The sequence below is a fragment of the Anas platyrhynchos genome, chromosome 3 (genome assembly GCF_047663525.1).
Source record: "Anas platyrhynchos isolate ZD024472 breed Pekin duck chromosome 3, IASCAAS_PekinDuck_T2T, whole genome shotgun sequence".
NCBI lineage: Eukaryota > Metazoa > Chordata > Aves > Anseriformes > Anatidae > Anas > Anas platyrhynchos.
In genome coordinates this window covers 6,471,807-6,496,809 of record NC_092589.1, presented here as the reverse complement: position 1 = coordinate 6,496,809, position 25,003 = coordinate 6,471,807, and the positions used below count along the sequence as shown (strand labels likewise).

General features: G+C 40.1%; 1 protein-coding gene across 7 annotated transcripts in view; it reads left to right on the top strand.

The window, feature by feature from the left end:
* Nucleotides 1-25,003, top strand: part of BCL11A (BCL11 transcription factor A) — a 136,945-nt gene that overhangs the window by 18,287 nt on the left and 93,655 nt on the right. For all 7 annotated transcript variants that reach the window (XM_072035222.1, XM_072035214.1, XM_072035216.1 and 4 more), the window contains one exon: nt 6,955-7,041. Coding sequence is in view for 1 of the 7 variants with exons in the window: in XM_072035218.1 (XP_071891319.1) it covers nt 6,955-7,041 (87 nt within the window). In the remaining 6 variants the exon portion in view is untranslated. Of the gene's footprint in view, nt 1-6,954; nt 7,042-25,003 lie in introns of those variants that run through there.

Sequence of the window (25,003 nt, the reverse complement as noted above, 5' to 3'; positions counted from 1 at the left end):
ACTTTTCTGATGTATTTGTAACATGCTGACTGGAAAGCAAACCTTGCATTAGTGAAATGTATCAGCTAGGAAGACAAGGGGCAGTGTATGCTCTGAAACCTGTGTGTAGCTGTTTCAGGCTAACAATTCGATAAATAGACTTCATTGTAACCTGACAACAGCACAGGCACTGAGAATCCTCTGCTTCCATGTACTAGAGAAAGCAAAGGTGTAGCTATTTGTGCTACAGCAGTACAGTATTTTGTGATCAAATACAAGGGGAAAAATGCTTTGATTTGAGAAGTTGGATGAACTGGAAGACTAAGGTGAGAACTTGTTTTTTTTCAGGTTACACATTTTGTAACTGTAGTTACACAGCTGAGATGAGACTGGTGTTCAATATGCATAAAATGGTAGGAAAAGAGTTAAATGATCTGGAAAAATTAGGAAAGATGGAACTAGTGTGGGAACCAAATGCGTCTCTATGAAGTGTCTGAAACTCCTTGGTACAGGCTTGGTGTAAACATGTTAAGGGCAAATGAAGCAATTATAATATCAGGAATTATGAACCGAGATGCCAAAGTAAATGAAGTGCTTAAATATATGCAAGAAATATTGTTATATTAGCAGTGGTCTTCAGAAAAGCACATAATGGGATGAAGCATCTTTGTAAAAGAAAATATCTGTGGGAGAAACACTTGTAAGGGGAAAATCTTAAGCTTATATCATTATTTTATTGTGAAGTGAAATACTTTGTTTTATTGTGTTAGGGAAAGACATTTTTCTGCTTATGTTTGATACTAGGAAAATATTTCTAAAGGATAATTACACACATTTTCCCCAGCCTTCAGTTATTATGCATTTGGGGGGGAGGGGGGGAACAAAACTAAAAGCATGCAAAACTAACCAACTGAAAGTAATTCAGGGATTTACTAGCATATAGCTTTGCCCTAAGGCAGATCAATTTCACCTGTGCTACTCAAGGCAGAAGTTTGTCTGGCTTCCCTTTAAAGCCCATTATGATAAAGACTGTCTTCCTGTGTTCATCTGTTCGTGTGCTTAAGTCTTCCTGATACATAGGAGTCTAATGCCATTATTTCTTGTCCTCCCTGAGTAACCTTTGCAAAAGCCCTTCACATAGAAGACTGTCCCTTTAGATGGGCTTCGATTCAGTTTCACAATGCAGCGTTGCTAGAGACAATTGGGAATAGCCCAAGTGACAAATAAAATGTGGGAAAGACAAGATGATACTCAGAGCTGAATCCAACTGCCACTGCAGAAACACCCACACCGTTTGCTTCTCATATTTTTCCTTTCCCATGTGAGAGTCTTTCCTTTGAAATATTCCCTTACAGGGCAGGAATAATTTTCTGGCTTTGCATCGCTGCTGTTGTTAAAGGGTACACACAGCTTCCTCAGCATTATTATTTCCCTCAAATCTTGTAGCAGGTGGCTTTTTGCTGTGGTCCATATTGGGCAGCATAAATTCTGTCTTTCCTGTCTGTGTTACTGAAAGGAGGGACTAGAGAAGTTGTTTCATGAACTACTCTGTCAAATAGCCTGAGAGACACCTAGCCTCCCATAAGACTTTGCACATTTGAATCTCATCTATCAAAGGGAAGTCTGATATTTTCTAGGATGCCACAATTTGTGGAAATGAATGAGCTTAATTAAGCTCATGGGAAGCTCTCAGAAATGGCTAGAGATAAATATCAAATGGGGTCAACACACTGTCATGAGACTTTTGGCTTGTTACTGGATGTTCTCATCCCTTTGGGATGGCCTAGAGGGCAAGGACTTCTGAGAAGATTGGGGTCGGCCATGATTAAAGCTATATTTAGAAACTTTTTTAATTGCATAGACTTCAGGCACATTAGAGCTGGCTGATTTCTTTTTGATGGAACAGTTTTCTGTTAGAAAATGTAGTTTAGTGGAAATCAGAATGTTTCATGGGACTATGTCAATCTGACTATAGCTTTTGACAGGAGGAAGAGAAAATGAACTCATTTTTCAGTGTTTTAGTAATGAGTCATTTGGACAATGTACCTTAACGAACTATTTGACACGTTTCCTTGTTTTGCGTTTAAACATGGAAGCTATCATCCTAATTTGTAAAGACAAAAGATCAAGTACATAGTATTTAGTACTATCAAATTTTTTAGTAAATAAGATATTTAAGTGGAGCAGTTTGTTAGCCACATTTTTTTCTAGAACATGTAACTGTTGTAGATGACAAATTAAAATGAGCTTGAGGGACACTTAACCTTGGCAGAATAAAAACAAATCCTGATATAAATCAAACCTATGAGTAAACAGTATTGCTCATTCCTATGACTCTGGAAAGAAACGTCAGCCCGGATCTTCCTACTGGCTGCGTAGAAGCATTAGAAAGTACCTACTGACCACAAGGGAACCAACGTGGCAATTGAAGAGGCCTGGAAAAAGACAATGTAGAAGCAAGGGAACTGGATGAAATGATCTGGAAAACCAGCCTCAGGGAGAACCTGATCTGCTGTTCTTGTTGGATGTCATGACATGAGGAAGTGACCATTGGCAAAAGCAATATATTTTTAGGGTACACCCAGGACCTTTTTTTTTTTTAATATGGATAAATTCTACCAAGAAATTCTTCTTGAGTAAAAACAACATTGAAGGGCAGTGAGGTGCAGGCCAGCTTCACCAAAGCATGAAGAACAACTGGCAGAGGAACGTGGTGGTGGCAGCATTTGAAGGAAAACAGAAAAGCCCCTTGGGCCCTGGAACTTCAGGGCAGTTGTGGCTCTGCAGAGAATAATGTGTCGGTCTAATCCTAGATGCTCACTAAATGTTGTTGTGACTAGTTTCAACAGAAGCTATAATGGAGCCTTACTGGTAGAGTCTGCACTGTCTCCAGGCTTTGGATTAAATTTGATGGTTGTCTCAAAGGATGCAGATACATTAACTTCCAAGAGAAGGAGAGCAGTCTTCTGCACCTAGATAAGTGCAATGGTTGTCAAAAGTGGAATAAAAGCTCTCCTCGTATCAGTGCATGCCTGAGTATTTATGTACGGGTGTTTTGAGCCTGCACTGCCTCATTCAAAGTACCAGCTGCATGAGGCCTTCTGTTTCATGTCAGGTAACTGGTTTGCATGGCTGCCAAACTCTGCAGCTAAATTATTAGCTTCTTTTAAAAAAAAAGGTGTTTAATTCCTCCACTTACATCCTGCCTGTTGTCTCTTCTCAAGGGGGCAGTGAGAAGTGTTCATTGGGGTGATAGTTTTGGCTCCCAAATTGACTGTTGCCACTTTCCAGCTCTGCTGGGGAGAGGTGAGTGGCAGCACATCTATTTGTGCCTGCTCTCATGGAGGAGAGGAGGGTGCTTGCTGCCTCTCGGTTTTGAGATCATTTTAAATAGTAGGTGAATTGCTTAAGTCCAAGGACCAAACAACTAGTTCATGATTATAACACTGGCAACGTGGTTAGAAAAGGAAAGGGAAAACTCAAGATGAGAATATATCTCCCACTTAATCTCTTATTGTAGCTCATTCTTGGGATTTCCCTGGAGGTATTTGTAACAAAGAGCTAAGAATCTGCCTGCTAGTGCTGTTTCTGAAGAAGAATTCCACTTTGAGGTTTGCGATACCTAGTTTGCTTGGAAAGTGGGTGGCTGCTTTTGAAGTCTGAAGTCTATATTGTGCTATCAACACTTGTTTTGTGGTCTTGATTCTAGCTAGTCACTGTAGGGTGTGTGTGATAATGTAGTATACACAGGCTTCCTTGGAAGTAGATGTTATTGTAAGGGTAACTCTGCAGAGTGAGTATTTCTTCCTTTCTTCTTCCAGAAAATCAACCGCATTGCACTTACAAATTTAGAGTTGAACATTCTGTAAGTTAACTCTCAAAAGAGATTTTTAGTGTTAAGGCTTATTTGGGAGTTTCCTTCCCTCAGCAGCATGATTGCATTGTATTCGTGGCTTGAGCATTTTCATTTGTCAATGCTGGCAAGATACCTATCAAGAATGATTTGGGCGCTACAGAATCATAAGTTCTCCAGTCTCTAGATCACACTTTATAGTAATGGCCATAAAATTAATAGCACTGAGATGAAATACTTAGTTGGCTTGTTCACCATTTTCAAAATTATTTTCTGTTGTGAAATGTATTATGTTCTAGTAACTTGTCCTTTCTGAAGTGTTCTGTAAATGTGAACAAGATCCAGTCCTAGAGCTCACCCCCAACAAGTAGCATGCATCAGTCATGCACGTAGGCATGTCAGCAATGGTAGGTTGCCAGATCAGTTATTTCTGTTTGTGAATTTACATCTCAGGTTATGCTCCCACTTTTCTGAGTGGTTTCACGTTAGCAATCTCGCCTGTACTGCTGCAACCAGGAGACTGATGGAGCTTTGGCAAATATTTCCTATTTCCTCTTGGTAATACAGTTCCTGCATCTCACTGAGGAGCAGAACCATAGTTTGGACCCACAAGTTAAAATTCTTAAGTGATACTGTTGGTGGAGAATTAAAAAAAAAAAAAAAAAAAAAAAAAAAAAGCATTATATTGGCATGTTGGAGTTTTTCCTTAGTACATATTTCACATTAAAAATGTATAGGAAAATGATACGATATGATTTAATGTATGTGCTGCATCCCATCTTAGGGGATGAATATGTCATTCCATATGCTGTAGCTAAACATAAATGAACTGTTATTAATGATTGCCATAATGTTTTCTAGCAGTTAGCTGGCTGTGATTCTAGGAATTTTTTTCCACTGTGTTTTGAAGGGTTAGGTTATTTAAACTTACTATCAAATAGAATCAGATCAAAGTGAGCTAATTTTTCTTAAACACTAATCATTTTAAGGCTATTGAACTAAATATAGAGGCAGTTCATTAAATCATTAAAACAGCCTGCAATAATGCTCACAAAGTCATTATAGTGCTATTCCCCAGCCAGAGAGGTGGTGTTGCCTTAAGCACAGTTTAATCAAATTAGATGGTGGGCTATGTCCTGGGGTTTCTCCTATTGATATTCATTAAAAATACATGATTTATCACTAATCTCTGTAAGGTATATCCTCCTTCTCCAAATGAATTTTGTAAATGTCAGGGGGAAGAAAACAGAATAGTTTATTGTTATAAGAATTTAAGTGTGGTGTGATCACATTTACATTTATATACTATGTAATTTAGCAGTAGATAGTAATTTTAATGTGCCTTTAAAATTTTTGTCCTTAGTTAAAAAGCTAGCAAAAATGGAAAACCCTCAGGAGCAGCCACTTTATATTTTAGTACTGTATGGGCATATGAATTAGTTTTAGAATTAATTATTTTATAGTTCTTCATAGTACTTGCTCTTACAGTTTGTCTACAAAAGTTTGCTGTTTTATTTTGTGTACCCCCTTAGATACAGTTTTCTGCTTTCTCTTTTTGTTTGGAACATTTCAGTGTTGTCACTTCCCTGTCCTTCCCCATCACTTTTTTATTGTATTTAAACATCTCCTTAAGTTTTAAATTAGCAGGAAACATTGGTGAGAAGACCAAGGAGAAATAAACATTCTCCTGTGTTACTCCTTTTTCAGTGTGTATTCTTCCACTTGCATAATGCTTTTCAGTCCTGAAACATCTTTACAAATGGGGTAGGATGATCATGTCACCTGGCACCTAGGCATGCAGCTGATTAATAGTGCGGAGCATGGCTCTGCCACACCTCAGACCAGGAATAAACACATTCCTGATTACAATGGTAATTTGGAAACAGCACAACCTAATCACACTGGAATTTGCCTGAATTATCCTGACTCTTTTTTTTTTAAAAAAAAAAAAAAAAAAAAAGAAAAAGAAAAAGTTGTAAATCTAACTCATTTTGGTAGTGGAACAGCTTGGAACCTCTGATGAATGTTCCAGGTGACACCACTGTTCCGAGAATATCTTGATGTTGTGTTGGGTCACTTCTGTTGCAGAAAAGAGCCATCCATTGAATTTAGTGATGGCTGTCTGCATGCTTATCCAGGGTCAGCGTGCACTGTGGTCAGTTTAAAAAACAAAACTCTAAGAACATCTGTGGGGTGTAGATCAAGTTCTCAATGTCCTGAAAGTCTTCTGTGAAAGCTGGGAGCTTACCCAATGCTGCTTAGTTTATGGGATCTAGTGCTATGTGGATGCAGATTATTATGAAGCCATTGAGTATTAAATCATGTTACTGCAGAATTGCCACTTCACTAAGACTGACATAAATATAAAATTTAATAGATATGTTGTAATTACTGAGGTGGTGTTGTAATTACTGAAATGTTCATATAGCGATCCTTGTGCTAGGAACTTCACATGTGGCTTTAGAACACCATCCCACTTGCATTTGTCAGATATGCCAAAAGCTATTCTCAATTACACCGAGGTAAATTTGAACAGATTGCTGTCACTGGATCTGCTGTTAATTTACACTGGCACATCTGAAAGAAGAGCTTATTTCTATATGTTTTAGAAATCGAAAACATTCTTCAAGGCAAATGATTGCTGAATGTTTGAATACAGGTGGCTTTGGTTTCATTGGGCTGTATCTGAATGTAACTGATTCCCTAAAAGTTTAAGCCATTTGCAGTTGGTATAGCTGATGTTCCACTCTGTCTCCCTTACATTGGCACATGAGCTTCTCAAGGATAAATCTGTTCAGTAACTGAAGCCTGTAGACAACTATTACAATTAGCAGCTGAGCTCTTAAAATATCAAGCTGTAGGATTTGATGAATGATGGTTCTAGGTACAAGAAAGAGGACAGGCATGTACAGTGTAGTGAAGAGAAAGGTGGGCCAGAGCAGTACTAGCTGGGAAGGGCTGAAAAGGTCCAGAGCTGTAGTCTGGGTTGAAGAACTTGTGTTTTTGGTCATGATCTTATTTTCAGCCAGGTATGTCTCTTATGTTTTTTCCCCTCTATGTTTGTAGAAAATTCTTGGGGTCCTAAGGTTTGAAAATCTGATGTTTTGTTTCCAACTTTCTAGCCTTACTGGTGGTGTGGAAGAAAGCTGGAATACATCCTACACCCGATGCGACTCCGTTGACAGACCTCACAGTGGAGTTAAAAAAAGGTACAGTTCAATTTTAAAAAAAAACAAAAACAAAAACAACTTTTTCTTAACTGACTGCTAATAGCATGCCCTTTAAACCCATCCCATGATATTTTTTGGAAGTGACCTGTGTTTTTTTATTTTTGAAATGCTCTGGGTTATCAAAGGTAAAGAAAGCAACCACAGAGCTAGCTGGAATGGCACAAAAGGTTTGTATCAATGCAGGTGCTGCTCATGTAGGGTGCAGCACGTATGTGAGCAGCTCTGGCGGCATGCAACCCCAGTGGAGCTTTAGTGTAGGTCTGGCAATCAGCCCACAAGCCTTAATCCTACAAATATACATCACGCTTCATTTTATACTCGTGAGAAGCCCAACCTGAATAAAATCCTATTAAATTGAGAGTCTACAGCTAATTAAACACCTGCTTATCAGTGTTTTTTTTTTATTTTAGTAAGGTTAGGTACAGTATATAGAAAAGCATGCATCTGTAGAATTGGTTCTATCTTTTTTTTTTTTTTTTGGAGAAAGTCAACAGATGAAATGTGTTCTGTGATTTCATATAATAGATCAGCAAATAAAGTGCTGATGGAAGACAACATCTAATTTACCTAGATTTATGTCTTTGTTTCAAAAGTTGTTTTTTTTTTTCTGAAGTAAAATGTGGGCTACAATAGAGTTTATGGCTGTTATCCACAGGCTCTTTGGCTCTAAAGCCTTTAAAATAAGTGAACAGGGCTGTGCCTTAATTATTGGCAATAAGTAGCTTTGAAAATCAAAGTAATAAATGGTAGTCCATACAAAGTCTCTTCTTAAGTAGCAAAATGCATAATCCACCTGGGATATTGTTTTAAAATTCATTTCATCCTCAGTAATTTGATGAGAGAAAGTTGTATTGGTCATTTCTCTTGTGTAAGAACTGTGTTGCACCTAAGGGCAAGGAACATTTATTTTCATGATTAATACCTGTGAGTTTCCTGGCCTAATGAAAAAGCCACAGATGTATTTGAAATGATATTGCTGTTTTCCCCACTCTTCATTCAATTCATGTAAACACTTTGACTATTGCCCTTTTCCATTTGTGTGCAGAGATCTTACATTACCTACTGACACACTGGCAATAATATTTGTTTGTATATGCGGTTGTAATGTTGAGGAATGTGAATTCCAAAATGAGTAATTCTAAGGGAAAATCTGTGTGCATTTGTGTAACTTACGCTATTCAAAGATGAATAGCCCCAGAACTGAAAATGCGTGTTAATGAAATATTTCCCCCTGCTTTCCCTGGCACCAATCTAACCTGACCAAGTAATCCAGTGGTAAGTTTTGCATTGCTATAGTGAAACTCTATCAATCTTTTCATTGCAGTCTCCTATTTGTTGAAGCTGTCTGAAATGCGTATGTGTGTAACAAGTAAGGAAAAACCCACCTTGGGAATGGTGTAGCTAGGCATGTATCTTGGCTTGGAAGTATTTTGAATGAATTTTAAATGTTCTGTTCTGCCTTGTCCCCCACCCCCATGGAAAATGTAGCATTAGTATACTTTATAATCTCTTACTGCAGTGTCTTCTTGCCTTTCTTTTATGCTGACTCTTACATGACGTGCTATAGCTTTTCTGAATTAAATTGAAGATCCTGGTGATGAAGTGCATGTCTTCAACTCCCCCTGGCCCTAGCCCTATGCCCTTATGGCTTTGTATAGATACTTAAAATGGTCATGCTTTATTTTCTGGTATGTTTTCATATTTATTTCCTCTCCCCTCTCCTCCAATATAATCCACTGAAAGAACAATTTGTTGTCTTGTTTGGTGAGACACAAGAGAATATGTTTGGGAGGCTGAGGGGGTGGGGAACAAGAAAGGAGGTGTAGTCCTCATTATGATAACCAGGAAAAGGCTAAAGGATACGTTCAGCTATTATTATTGCTACCAACACAATCAAATATCTGTCCTATAGTGCCAAGAAGCCCTACTGGCTAGTCAGAATGCCACTGTGTTAAGCAATTAAATATAAAACAATAAAATGAGTGGTGTCTCATTGAACTGGCAGTTTAATAAGTGCTGCTATATAATACCCATAGTCCTGTTTTCCAGCACATTTAATTTTTTTGTTAATTGGCGTTGTATTAGCATGGTTGTTTTTATGATGTATTTGTTTCTGTATTAGCTTCTGCAGTAATGAAGTCATCTTCAAAAATGGGAACTAATTGTGATTGTTCAGTAGGGATGCCCTGAGAAAGGCTTTGAAGAGCTAGCAGTGGTTTTCCTCATTCAACTCGGCTAGCTGTTAGCATTAAATCTGCTTGCAACACCTGTAATATTCAGCTGCTTAACCATTTCTTTGCACATCAAAACATGCAGGAATGAATTTCTCCAGAGTAAGAGTTGGTTCAAAAGTTAAGGGTCAGAATATTGGGGAGCAACCCTGATGGATTCTGGTGTGGTCCAGTGCCTGGTAGAGAGAATAGAGCTAACTTTGAATAACTAATGTAGCCATCAGAAGACAATCTGTATTAGGCAGTTTCTCCATTGATAGGCTCTTGGTAAGGAGTAGGTTGAGATGATGCAGCTGTATTTTCACCTCAGGTATTGGCATCTTGCTGTGCAGTGTATGTCTCCTGCCTGGGCTGAAGTTAGATTGCTCCCCTTTGGAGCAAATGCCACTAACTTTTAAGACGTTGCACCTGGTTAAATAAAGAGCTACATTAAAACATAACTGAGCTAAATCACTCCAATGCAAGCTATAACAAGAGATGGCATATCTATTCTGGATGCTCATCAGTAGAGCTATCTCAGCATAGCTATGCCACTACAGAAACAATGCTGGTAGAAGCAGCGCCCCTTGTTTACATTTGGGATGCTGTTATACAATTCATTTGAAGGCTTAATTTCTTCTTTGATAGAAGAGGAAGCATTTTAAATATTGTCGTGACTTGTACTTACTGTGTCCCAAAAGAAGGATAGAGCAGAAGAGAGAAGCAGAAGCTTTATTTTACCAGAGAAGAGGAAGTAGTAATCTTGGGAGGGTCTATGACGACTCTTGCCATGAAGTCAAGTCCTGAGACTGGAAGTATGGGGTGTGGTGGAGTTCCCCTCTTGTCTCAGCCTAAGAAACCTGCTTGTGACCTATCACGTAAACGCTGTCTGCTACACATGTTTCCCCAAAAAGCTTCTGGCAATAGAATAAAATGCTCCCTTATGATGCAGGAAGACAAACACTAAATTTTTTTTAGTTGACAACTTGTGTGGCAGATTGATATGGGGATTGGAGGCAGAGGAAAGAATGGTGTTTCCGTTAGTTACATGATGATTACTTTCCAGCAGGACAAATTAGCCCCTGCTGAGCTCAGAGTTCCCCCATCTAGTCCACCTATTCCTGAATTCAGTTCTTTGAAGCCTGCTTAACTATTCTCTCATAAGAAGGACTCATGTTTGTCAAGGCTCCTAGACCTGACCACAGATGCACATAGTTTCAGTAGAATGCCTGCTTACTGGGCAAATATGAATCACTTCCTTTCTGTTGTATTTGTCTGAGGTAAAAGATAAACATAGTTACAGAACTTTCTTATACTTCTATAATGGTTATAGCATCACAGATGGGGGGCTGTGTGTACATCTGAGCATACATGCACAAATATATCAGGTGAGATCAACTCTTTAAAAAGCATCTGTTTATTTGATCAGTAAATCAGATATTTTCTTGTGGGTTTGACACTGTCTTGACTTCATTCCCCAGGGGATTTTGAAAGTGTGCAGATACTCATGAGCTGATCAGCTCCGTGGTTGCATTTCTTCTGTTCTACTAAATTAAGCCGGAGCAAGTATTTTGTTTCCCACATTCACGTGTGTGTATATTGCATGTGAACATTTCTCATTTTAGTAAGAGATCCAGCATAACTATGCCATGTAAATGAGAATTTCTGTTCAAAACACTACTAAGAGTGCATGATTTGCTTAAGGGAATCATTTTATTGCATCAGTTGTGGCTAGTTTCAGTTCTGGTCATATCTTTTCAGCCTAGGCAGGTTTTGGCTATTGCACACTTGTGTGCCTCTCTCTCATCTCTTGCTCTTTCCACCCTTAGGACTGCGCATCTAGAGGAGAAACTTGCATGGTGCTGCTCTCAATGCCTTGCCAAGGGATGTTTCCCAGGTCTGGGATGACATATCTATCATTGCTATTTATAACTGCAAAGTCTACCAATTCAATCTGACCCTCTGAGTGTGGGATAGGGTGTTGCTGTGATGGGGCTGAATTCTCTTTTCTTGGTAATCAAAAACTTATTTTCTGAAACCACAATTTGGGAAACAGTACATACAGAAATATTTCACAGCTTTGCTTATGATTACTGTAGTAGTGCAAGACTACCTACTTAGTTCTCTGAAGTCAGAATAGTCATCTGCAATACTGACACAATTTAAGATGAGGTAAACAGTTCCATTCCTGTTTTACTTCATGGTCTCTTTTGAGTTGTCTGTTTTCAGAGACTTTTGTTGCTTTGCTTGTGCTTCCTCATGTGTCTCATCTTTACTCATCATGACGTTAATACTTGACACGCTTGGCCAGCTTATGGCATCTGTGACTTTCCACACTCAGGTCTCTATTTTAGAACAGTAGAAAGAGGCATTCCTTGTTTTAATGACCCATGCCTCGTGACTGACTGCCCTTGTATACAACTTCATGTCTGCTCAACTCACGCAGTATTTACTGTTCCTGGGAAGAATCTACTGAGTTACTGCTTGAGTAGCCATCCTGAGAGAAAGATGCATACAAACATCTGTAAAATATTTGGTCCTGTGGGGTTTGTTCTCATATTCTGTCCATCCTAGATTAGAGAGCAGCTTATAAAGCATTACCTGAGCCTATTAACAACTTGCTTTTATTTTCTATATTTCTTTTAGTTTGAAGATCCTGTTTAGGTATTGTATCTTCAGGCTGCAGTGCTGCTGCTGTCAGAAGCTAAGTATGGTACTTTTTATCATCTATATTTTAAAGCTGTAACATAGCAATCTTTATAGCATGTGATTAAAGTATTCTGGGCTGCATGCCCTAGTGGGGAGAGCACCTAGTTCTAATCACTTCATTAATGGTGATGGAGAAGGAGCACTTGCATGTTGAACTAGAGTTAATTGTACTGACCTGTCATGATAGTGTACGCAAGTCCTGGCTGAGTGCAGGTTGCCAGGCTCCTAAAAGTGCCGTTTCATGACTTCTGGATCTTTCTTCCACTCCTAAATGATAAGTAGCAAGTCTTTCACGTTTGTGCTGTGCTATGGGAGTTGTCTGTTCAGTTTGGATGGGGGTCTTCTGATGTCAGTACTGGCCATCCAGCTCTTAGGAATGAGTGCCTACATCCTGCTTCGTTGAAAACACCCCAGTATTGGAGGCTGGTGCTCCTGTTCACCAGCTTCTTAGAAAGGCTGTGTTGCACTGAATTAACAATATCTCTATTGCCACTTTGCTGTTCACACCAGTGGTTTGCCTGCATCTGAGCTCAAAAGAAATGTCAACAAGTACTACTAACCTCTGAACCCAGCTGGATTTTTAGCTATAGTGTCTCTTTTTTTAGCTGTAGTGTCTTCTGAGATGTTTTTCAGGTTCTATTTAGATCTCCTGTAGTAAGAGTGAGGATGACCTGTGTGTAGTTCTGCAGCTGTTTCCAGTTTCACCTTGTTTAACTTCAGTTTAGTGCTTTCTTGCAAATAACTGAAAATACAGCTGTGCTCTGCCACCACTTCTGCAGTGCTGTCTCCTGTTCCCATATACCAGGATATCATCAGTTGTGATTCTGAACCTTGGAAGTCCTGTTGGCTGCTTTTGCTGACAGCGTTAATGTTCCTCTGTGGCAGGTTGGGTCCCACACAGTGCTCTTGGCCATCTGCATCCACCTGCTGGTGTTCACCATGTGGCGAGGTTACTGTGCTACGATAATGTGTGTCTGTATCTGTCTTTAGCAATGAGTACTGAGACTGTTTGCTTCTGCCACATCAGGTAGTATTTCTTGAAAGCTTTTCAATAGCTTTGCAGAATTTCTGTCTATGCAGAAGTGCAATTTCCCTAGCTTTTCAATAGCCCGCATGCTGCTTATCCAGCTTGTGGGCTTGGTGACTTTAGCACCGATGCCTTCTTTAGCATTCATTTTATTGTTCCCACTATTTCTCTCTAATGTGATGGGTACATGGTGATGCAGGTGCTGTATTGGTTAGATTGTTCCATTTATTTTCAGGTGTAGCATGCCTGGAAGACATCCAAGTATTGCAGAAACATCTTGGTAATATCAGAGTGGTGTTACAGTTCTGTGCTTGGGGCTTTTTTTTGTGTGTGTATGGCTGGTGATGTCTTCAAAGATGCTTGTTCCACTTACACTTAAAATAGAAAAAATCTCTAAACCTAGGGACCTAAATTTTGACCAGCACAAGCCCTTACTGAAGTCTGGAGTCATGCTCTCTTCGCTAACTTGGTATATGGCTTATTTATACAGCATGCAGATAGGACTTGAGAGGGGAGGCTGAGAGGAAAACTTGGTCCAAAATACCAAGTACAGCTGAGATGCAGGAGACTGAAGTTTGTGTGCACCTGCTGTAATTAGGCAGAAAAGGAATGAGTTTCTGAGGTCAGGACTCTAACAGATAAGTAGTTGGTTACTGCAGAGACTTTCCTTTACGTTGTTTCCTTACATAAAGAAACTGGAAGTACCTGATTCTGGGAGGAAACTCTTGCTTCTCGATACTGACTGCAGGGGATTCAGTAGAGGTAGATGAGGTGCTGAAATGCCACCAATTCCCGTACATTTCACACCTGGCCAGCTTAAGAAACTAGTTCTGAAGGCTCCCCTGTTTAGGTGCCTCTCTGCCCTTGTGGAACAGCTGCTATCCTGGAATGGGGCCCTGCATCAGGCAGCTGCCTGCCTTTGGGTGTTTTAGTGCCGAACCTTCTGTGCAGCCTGGAAGTAGCCTGGGTTGCTCAGTTTTGTGCATATCTTCTGATAGTACAGGTGAGGCTGAAAGGTATTGAACTTCATTCCAAAATCTGGTTATAAAATGCTTGAGTGCTTCAGTCCTCACCCAAAGAAAGGATGATAAGAGATATAGGATACAGTGATTTCTTTCCTTTGTAAGAAGGGTGGATGGTATTTGGCAGCCTGTTCCAGAACTGGGAAGACTTCTGTTCAAGTGCATAACTACTGTATTTCTGGTGAGAGTATCAATCTCCAGTGGGAACACTGAAAAGAACTCTTTGTGGATTTTAATCTGCAATAGGGATCTCTCAAGCCAGTGGTTTAAAAAAATGAAGACAGTGGATTGCAACTGGAATTAAATTTTCTTAAGTCTAGATAACACTGGATTCAGCATGCTATATCAGTATGACAAAGGGAAGGGAATTATCACAGGCCCTAAAACTATTGTTGGGGAAGGAAAAGATTTGTAGATGCGAGTTAACATACTTTGACAACTGTTTGCCAAAGCCATTCATTACATCTGCCTCTGCATTAGAAAGGGCACAATATTTCATTTTCCATTTCCTTTCACAAATAGAAAATTAATTGCATAGACTTGCAGAAAGTGCAGATATAACTCGTTATGTATTGTTAAGGCTGTCTGTGATAAATTTATCAACCTTAGACAAAAAGTACTCTGAAATCACAATGGATCCATCTTAATTAATGTTCTTTAAGTGACAGGTACACCTGTTTGGAAATGGGAAGTAAGAACAGACAAATTTTCCACAAGTGCAGCAGTGGTGGTCTCTGGTTATAGAGGAAGCTGGAAAATATAAACTACTTGAATTCAAGCCTTGTTACTCACTGCCTTTCAGAAATCAAATTCAAAGCACTGTTTTTGCAAATGAATTATTCCAGTGTATCTGTAAAAAGATACTGGACTGTTATTTGCACGAGAAGTTATCTCACGGACTAGTGATGTAATCGAGCTGTCAATGTTTTCACTTTCACCCCATATAAAGTCCAGCTCTGTAGTAGTTACAACATTTTGTTTATAGAACTCTCCAGCCATAAAACTATCTTATAATAGTTATCCATCCTTCATCATATTTGCTGATACTGCTTATCTCTGCTGGTGCCATGCTGTGCACTGGAGTGGTGCTGTGGAGACTGTCCTTAATTACAGTAGAAGTGGACAGAGGGTGAATAGAAAAGGTGACACGAGCAGGCAAAAAGAAACAGCTAACAAGAGAAGGCTGGGGACGTGGAGGCATGTTACACTAATATGCAAAGTTGCCTTGGTGAGAATATACCCGAATACAGAAAGATGAGGAAGAAAATAGAAATTCCTGTGCTTGTGGATGAAGGTAGATGTGCTTGCTGATGGATACATGACCACTGAGGAGTTTTCAAAAAGTTTGCATTTCATTCTGATTTCATTCCATTTTCCTCTGGATTGTGGTTGCATCCTGACCAGGCTGCCTGGTGGAAGAAGATTTCTGATCAGCTGGCAGCTGGAGGCCTTCTGTGGCTGCTTCCCAAGGGCTGAACACTGTTCGGGTGAAGGGACAGTGTGGTGAGCACCAGAGGAGCCATCACTGTCAACCTAAGGTAGAACACTCAGAGAAAGGCAAGCTTGATACGCCTTTTGAGATCTACAGTTGTTAAATAATGATTTATTTAAATTGTTACCTGCAGTCTCAGCTGTTAAGGGAACACTTTGTAGGTTTCAGAGACTGTCTGGTTTCAGAGCTAACTGTTGCAGACCTTTCTCAGCTGTTACATTGTAAACAGTGTTGAACTTCTGCTTTTCTTGTGTGTTTTTCAGACATCATTCTCCTCTGTGCATTTCATCCTCTCCTACATTCCTTTCCCCTGCCTCTCTGATGTCAGCACTCAAACTTCAGTCCTTTATTTTTGCCAATTCTAACAACAAAATAAAAAGAAACTGCGTGAAATGGACTTTTATTTTTCTTGATGTTTGCCAAGAAATTCAATTAGACTTTCAAAGAAAGGCAACCTGCAGAAGTCAGTATTAACCTATTCCCTTAATTGATTCAAATAGTTCCAGAGTTTCTTGAGGCTTTCCTGCTAAGCTATGCAGATGAGAAACATTCCTCCTTCAGTCTGAGCATGTACAGACCTCTCAGAGGTGGAGTAGGCTGGAATCTGTGATGCACAGTAACTCATTTCAGTCATAAGTGTCATTAACAGAAAAAGTATGTTACAATTTTTACCATGACAAACCTCAGATAGTTTAAACTTCAAAACAGATGCTTTTTTTTTTTTTTTTTTCCTGAAATGACATTCCTTTTACTTTGTTCCTCAGATTTTTACAGGTTTAGTAACATGGGGCTCTGCCTAAACTAGGGAGATAAATCAGTGCAGAATGCCTAGTTGTATTTCTTGGTTTGGCCTGTAGGCTAATGTGCAAGTGTAAAACTCTTCCCTTCAGTCTGCAGCAGTGCTGCAGAAGATGTCAGCCCAAGGAGATCACGAAGACTAATTGTCTTAGTGCACTTGCTGTTTTAGTGATAATACAACTTCCTGTATGTTTAGAGCCTCATTTACAGCACTGTTCTGTAGGAAAATGTGCCCTCTTTTAGGACCAACATATTTCCTCCCCCTTTCTTCTTCCTTGTTTTACTACTTTCCGTTCAGCAGCTCCAAATCCTGCTCTTTGCTATTCACCACTTTCCCATTTTATCTGTTATAATGCTTTCAGCAGAACAGCTGATGCTGACCTTTTATGTGCCATTGTTCTGCTTTGGTACTAACATCCCAAGGTTAGGTGAGAGTTTTGATTTCTTGGTCATTATTTGAGATTCTAACTCTGGTAGGCTTCACTGCCTTGGTTAAAACTCTGGGCATGAACTGAAGATTCTCTTTTACAGTCAAACAGAAAAGTTCAGACACTGCAGGATCTGGATATGCTGTTCAGGCTCAAAAAATACACTGAGTAGGAAGAATGGAGCTCCGTGCTTTGAATTTAGCACATCAGTGGTGTGTGGGCTTAAATTTATGATGTCTTAGCCTTATTGTTCTCCTGCACTTTTCAGTAATGGTCATGTTACTGCTCTTTTGATTTATTGATAGAGCTTGAGGTTTAGTCATATGTGACTTTGACCTCTGCAAGTGTTGCTTCTAGATTAGATTAGAGATTAGGCTTGTCACCTTCTTTTCCACGCTTTTCCTCCTAGCTCCATATGTTTGAGTCTACTGACTACTGGCCTCTTTGAGATCAATTTCAAATTTACTGCATTCAGCAACAGGCAAACCTATAGCTGATTCTGTGTGGTCTAAGCAGTTGCTCCCTTTTAGTCAATGATGGCCCGGAACATTCTGGGATATGCATCCTTGTCTATTCCAAAATTCTTGACCCTTTCCCTTTCAGCCACTTAGAAGACGGTGGAGGGTGGTTGGAAAGAAAGAATGTGTGAGATCAGTGAGTTGAAAATGTTGTCAGCTGCTATACAGCTGCTTCCCTATACTGAGTTTCTATATTAGTTTCCTGAATCTTTTGCTTACATTGAAGAAACATTTTCTATGTCTGTAACATTCTGAATATCCATCTCTGATGTCCAGCTTTCAAAGACTTGGTTCTTCATAAAGGATGCTTATAAAACAGATGTGAATGACCTGCTTGAGTAATCTGTATGTCTCTGGCTTTTGTTGCTTACATTTGTAGATGAAAAACATGGCTTTGGAGGTACTAGATACTGTGATATAGGGAGAAATATATTAATAGGATCAGCATGATCATATAACATGAGCTTATGTAAGCTGTGATTCAACATGGTACATGAAACATCTAGATAACCTTAAGCAATGGACTGATTTCTATTAGATCCTTATCAGAGTTACACTAGTCAATTTAAGGAGTGGAAACAACAGCATGTAACTCATAACAGATTTCACAAATGGAACAATTCATAATTAGTATTATACAGACCTTAAGGAACAGAACTGTACACAGACACCCCATGAGTGAAATGCTGAATGCTTACAGTGGAATGTTTAATCACTGGTTCGTATCCCACAAGTTTGAGTGAAATTGAAGATTGAAGGAAGTTGTGCTTGCTGGCTGGCTGCAGCATAAAATAGGAAGGTTTCTCAAAGCAAGTTTTGTTAGAGATGAGTTAATGATGAATTAATGAAGTTGTTCTCTTCAGCTGGTGTGTGTATATAAATATATGGGAAGGCACATAAGTTTAAACTAAAACTTAAGGTAATTTTTCTTTCATCCATCTAGTTAAGCACTTTTAAGCCTTTACGTGAAGATAGAAATACTTGGGCAAAAGTGCCCTGCCTCCGTGTTGCTCATCTCATTGCTCCACAGGAACAGCAAAGAAGGAGTAACGCCTCATTGCAAGGCAAAGCAAGAGAGAGGCGTCCTTCCCCGCTCCCTCTGTGCTGCCCAAAGGCAACACTGCCCCCCGGTGCCCATCGCTGCCGGAGGCGGCTGCCAGGGCTGGGACCGGCACTTGCAAAAGTAGCTGGGTTAGCTTCACTGCTTCAACCAATCGGCTTGAACTCACCCGGCTGAATTTTTTCTGAAATCAATTAGAAAAAGGAACACCTGACCTGCTGGCAAAACAGGGGATGGGGAGGAACAGTTTGTAGCAGTACTATCCTCAGGTGGATTGTGGAGAATTTCTGTCAATGACTTAATTCACCTCACATGGTCTTTTGTTGTACAATTAAAGCACTACCTGGTGTGTGTGGACAAGGCTGAGCGTGGAGAAATATTTGCATCAGTCACAGACGTATCTGTAGGTAGATATTTCTGTACTGTTGAAATAACAAGTGAGAGCTCATTTCCTTTTGCCCTAAAGTTAAACCTTCCTTCCCATACCCTGCAAATATCTGGTTCAAGCTGTTTTTCAGTAGATTATCTGAAGAGTCCCTAAATCAATACTTTTGTGTTTAGAATACTTTTCTTCTGCATTTAGTTTTCAACTTTATGAACAGCATTGACCATCAAAACTTTGTAGAAAAAGTATTCACAAATTTTTTAATGTCCTGGCATGCTCCAAGTCAACCTGACACAAGATACACAAGAACAGAGGGTGGCCGCAAGGCTTGGAGACAGTTAGAGGTTTTTAATGTAAGGGAGGAGACCAAATGTCTCAACCTTTTTCTCTGTGGAGACAGCAGGAGTGTGTTAGAACCCTCTGGTTTCAGAGACTACCAATCCACCATCAACTATTTCCCTCCAGAGAAGACCAGACTAAGGGGTGAAATAGGTGAAAGTTTACTTATCCTGAAAAAGTCAGCTCCCTCTGTTTCACAACCCATTGTGATCCACTCAGGCTTGCTTTCTTCTGTCTCATAAAATAGATGCATTTCACACTGAACTTTACTTTGAACTGATGTCCAAGCAGCTATTTTTGATGGAATTACTTACTTGTAAAATAAACTAGTTTTTATTCCACAGCTGAAGCTTAATGTCAGAAATATTAGAAAGTTACTTCTCTTTCATTTTGGGAAGACTACCTCTTTTCTCAGGCCGGAAACAAAAGCTTATGGTACAGAATATATTTCTTGGAACCTGGACCCTATAAATAACTCTTCTGTTGAGCACCTAAAATACACCAGAATACAAAGGTCCAATATGGGCTATGGAGGAAGTTTATGCAGAGCTACTTATTAATTTGACATTTGTGTCAATGCTCAATTTTCTCTATGATATATAAGCAGAGAAGCTGCATGTTCTTAACATTGCTGTCTTTGCAGCAGGACTAGGGTTGTATTTCTGAACCAGGGCTCAGAGAAGAATTTTAACTGTTCTAGGTATGCACCTCCGCTGAAGTTATGGTGAAAGATGGAATGAGGCACTATTAGTAGGCTGGACGGCAAGTATATCTATATCAGCATGTAGCAGCCAGCAGAATAGAGGAAGTTGTGTTCCAGTTGGTGTATGCAGCAGCATCCTGTGGTGGAGAGAAGTGGTGACCACACTTCTCTCAGCTTTCTGGGCTAGCTGCCTTCAGGTAATTTCTGTCAGAATACAGCTGCAAAATGCTTCTTGCTTTTCAGTCTTTTCTGTATTGAAGTTAGTTATTCTTTGCAACATTTTTCTCCGAATTCCAGGGAAGCCTGGGAGATAGCTGGCAACCTACTGGAATTGAGGAAAGCTGTTTTTGAAAAATCTATGAAATCTATTTTTGAGAAACTGCATTTTAAGAGTTTATTCATTCCTACTACTTGTGTCTGGAACTCAGTCCAGTAAGCATAAGTGACATCCAAGCAATGGAGAAAACTTGGTTGTACTCCAAAGATGTGCATTTGTTACTATTTTTTCTTTTTATAAAGAGCTAATGTAGCTGAGATTTTGCAGAAGTACTTGCACCATTGTGGGTTCCCGTCAGGGTTTTTTTTTAGTGTCCAGATATTTTTTTAAATCTTGATTATTTTTTTTTTGGAAGGCAGATGCTCAGCACGGTTCTGTTTCCTCACCTTAGGAAAATGAGACATTCTAATTAATTTATCGTTGTCGAACATCTTGTTTTACTTGCTCTTTCTAAACTTTGTTACATGGACTGGTTGTACCTCACTAGTCATTAATGAGTTCATTAGTAGCTGATCAGTTTCCTGGTGTGCATGTCACAAAAGTAATGAGTCTTGTAGTATGTTGTAGAGGAAGAACAGGGCCTTACAGGTAGGTTTATGGAGGGGTCGAAGGTGAGAGAGGGCCTTCCAGGCATGTGGTTGTCTGTGTGTGAAGCTGATGGCAGCTTAGTAGCAGAACTGAGGGTGCTGGGGCGGTGTGGTAACAGATGAGAATGAATAAGAGATGAGAATGAATGAGTGGGGAGGAAAAGCTAAGAACAAGGCATCTGAAGATGTGATGAAACACAATGAGGGATGTTGGAGGAATTTGAAGCACAGAGTAAAATGACTGGAGCAAAAGGCAAGGAACATTACCTTAGTAATTTGCGTGGGGTGGAAAGGATCAAGAAGAGCCTGAAGGGAAAAGGTGGGCAGAATGAAGGGTTATTGTGACATGCTGCACAATAGGTGATGAGTGTTTTATTCTCAAACTTATTGCCTTAGAAGGGCCTCAAAAGGTTGGAGTTATGTGACTGACTGTGGGCAACTGCCTTGTACGTATCACTACCTCAGCTTATTATTTAAACTATCCATGTAGTCAATAGAAATGAAAATGGTTTCTAGGGCCCAATTTGTCTTCCGTTCAATCAGGCACCTGAAATAAGTCAGCTGAAATGCATTCATTTCCAAAAAGTGTTTTTTCTCTGTGGTCTCTAAAGGGCATCTGGACAGCAACTCAGGTAGGTGGGCTACATATATATATATATATATATATATATATATATATATATATATATATATAGCCCCCTTACATCAGTGCACCAGTTTGTGTATATATGTATGATATATACCTATATGAAGTCTGAAGTGAGGTGATAGAAGACCCAAGCCCTCAACCCTACCTGTGAAAAGAGCAACAAGAGTGCCATGATAACAGATGCAGCCAAAGTGCAAAGGTGCTAAAGAAGGCAACTCAAAGTGTCACCGGGGCAGAGAGTGCTTGTCTGTAAAGCTCACAGTTGGAAAAACCCGCCAGTGAGTGTACAAAGTAATGTCTTCTGGGGGTCTGCCAGCTGCTGTCATGAATGGAGTAGGTTTCTACAAAACTGTGTTGGCTATCAATACAACCTAAAAACAAAACAAAACAAACAAACAAAAAAAAACAAGCTCTTCATTCACTAGGGTCCCATTACACTCAAAAGGTCCCATGAGTTGCTAGTCAATTTGTAGTATCAGCCTGTTTTATTGTGCAGGACTATGTAAATGGAAGCTGAACTCTTCTGAAAATAGGATAACAGAGTGAAGGTTATCTAGCGCTTATAAATAGGTGGCTCCTCAGACCCAAGTTTCTCTGGAAACCTTAAGTATACATGGAAATTAGAAAGCAAGTGTCTCTGATAAAAACTGAAACCTGAGGAAAACAGAACTGTGACTAATAGCATGACTGTTATGTAATAGCTATAATAGCGATGCTATCTGAAAATGTAACCTTTAATTACTCTGCCTGCTTCTTTCAAACTCTTTAGGAAGGAAAAAATAACACCTATGTTACAGGTGTTGTGAAAACTACGTTTCCCAAATGACAGGAACACAAGAATGTCTCTATGATGTCAAACCAAATTCCCATCGAAACCAATGTTTTGTCTCCAAAAGTGACCAACAGCAGATGCATAAAGGAGAAGAACAGAATATGGCAAATAGTGATAGTGTCTGGATTATAGCTTCGTACACTCAGCAGTCTGCAGGTTAGGAGTTTTCTGAGTGTGGTGGTGTTCCAAACGCCTTGTGTAATAAGCAGAAAAGGTCCATTATTAAGGCCTTTGTTTGACTTAAGATTGCTTCTGTACTCTAGCATCCAGACCTTCCTATTCAGTTAGGTCCTACATGCAATGCATCCCAGTTGACTTAAGAGCATAATGCCTACTTTCAGAAGTGATATAAGAAAGCGGGTCTTCTGAGAGTCACTGGCTATTGTTGATAATGGGGGGTCTGAATTGATTTTGGAAAAATGTTGTGTCAGTGTGGCGTTTCAGAAATGAGCATAGGGAATCAATCTGAACACTGTTCACGAAATGACAGTGGAAAGGAGAGATGTTTTTGAAATCCTGGCTAACTCTGAGTAGAGAATTTGACATGTAACAGACGTGAAATATGATGGACAAGTAACTTCGCACTTCTCTTGATGGAGGTGTTTGTAAGAACCACCTTGCAAAGTGTTTGTATCAAATCTTGCAACAAATGCAACAAATCTTTCACCTGAGAGTCCTGCTATCTCTAGGAGAGCAGCAATGACATGGAGTTCACAATCTGACAAGAGGAATGATACAACTGGCTGGTTTGGGATATCAGAACCTCCTGATTCCAAAGGGGGGGAAATGTGCAGGCACTAGGGATATGTAAGCAGCACACACCCTGCGCAAGCTGGGTTACCGCTAGCTTCTGGCATGGCCACTATGCTGATTGCTGATCAGACTCTGCCTTACTTGCCCTGCAAGGTGAAACCTGTACCCTCTGTGGCTGCTACACAGCAGCAGGAAAGATGATAATATATTAGCCAAAACTCCAGCCTGCTGTCCAGCCTCTGTTATAGGCAGAAACTTTAGCTTCTTTAGCTTCTGTAAGTGGTTGTTGTTCCCTGTTGTTCCCCTTTTCTACTAACTTCTCTCCTAGCACTTTCTCAAAGTAGCACTGAAATCAGTCCAGGTCTCTCAACTTCTCACGAGGGGGGATGTGGAGAGAGGTGAAAGTGTCTACTACAAATACATAATTTTCTTTTCACTTCATTGTTCTCTCTCCATTCGACTTGGCAGGTGTGCTGAGCAGGAATGGTGTGCAAATCGATCCCGAGGCAATCAATGACACGGCAGCGGGCCAGAGCTGAACACCAATGCGTTGATCGCCTCCAAATCAATTCACACACTGCTCTTGCTCTGGTTACCTGCCATTTCAGAAAAAGGGAGGGATGGGGAAATGAGAAGAAAATTACACAAAGTATTCTGGGACCTTTCTAAATAGGCCACTTACTTGCAACCCTTCCTCTTGTATGTGCCTTTCTACTAGATGTAAGTATGTGATAAGGTTACAATGCAATGCCTTGTTCGACTTAGATGCTTCTCAAAAAGAGTGGAGCCTTGGAGAGTGACTGGCAAATTGTGTGGAAGAGACAGCAGTCCTGCATCCTCACTGTTTTGCACCTCATGTATTAAGTATTTAAACTAGCCAAGCATTGCTGCTTGGATGTCTGCAAGCTTAAATAATCACATAAGGCACTGTGCCATGAGGAACTGTGCCTCCTAATTTCTGAACGCTCCTCAAGGTGAATGGTTTTTGTTTTGCTTTAATAAGCCAGAAGTTGTGCATGTCGAAAGTGCCTTTTGTACAAAGATCTCAATTTACTTGGCAAACTTCCATGAATTGAGTCTCTGCTTTGCTGTCAAGGAGTGAGGTATTGTTATCTCCATTAAGAGCAAGTGAGCCAAAAATAAATGCCTCATCTCTTCATATTGCTGCTGCTTCCTTTTCCTCCTTTCTTCAGAGGGATAGCAGCCCTTAATTTAGAGCATGGATTGTTGGGGTCAGGGATGCTTCTGGCCCCAGGAGAAGAGGGAGGGTGCCTCATCCGCATGCCTATACCAGCACCTCTCCCTTTTTCTTCTCCTGGCTGTGACCCAGTTCAGTGCTGTCCTTGGGGATTCTCTTGTCTGTGCCACAGTTACCATGGTCCCTACGGAGGCAGCCAGCAAATAATTCAGGCATAGGACCACCCAGCAACCCCTTCAACCTGCATTTCCCTGACATGACTGTGCCTTTTGCCAGGGTCTCTTGCATGGGAGCACAGATAGATAAGCATGGAGGATAATTCAACACGAGGTCCTATCCTGTGCAGAAGTAGCTATGGACTGGGTCCTTTGGCTTTGAGTGTAGTATATATCAAGCTTCTTTTTTTTGTTGTTTTTTAATAATAAAAAAAAAAAGCAATAAGGTAAGCAAATTTCTCAATGCAATGCAGAAGGGCATTAACAGATTTGAGAAAATAATTGAATATCATCTACTCTAGCTCATGCTACTACTTCTCACAATAACGCCAGCTCTGTATACTTTGAGATGATCACTGCAGGCCTGTCTGTCCTCTTACATTTCAGGGCACCGTGTGGCCTTGTGTGGTGTAAGAGCTGTGTTCATCTCAAGTGAGATGTAGTAACAGCATGCTCAGAACAGGTACAGCACTGTCGATAAGGAAGAACTAGCTTTCAGCTGTGTTTATTACCAGTTAATTTTAAGGAGTGTTGATGTACTCATCTATTTTCAGTAGCCCCTTTGCAGCTAATCATAACAGGAAGTAAATATTGGCCACTGCCTTAGGAACACAGTGGCTCACAAGCAATTTGTGGCAGAAATTGTCTTTTTGCTCAGCACCGTTGCAGTGAGGCCTTATTCCTGACCGTGGAGCGAGAGTTCAAAGGTTGCCTGTTGCATGTCCCCTCCTGCTCCAGG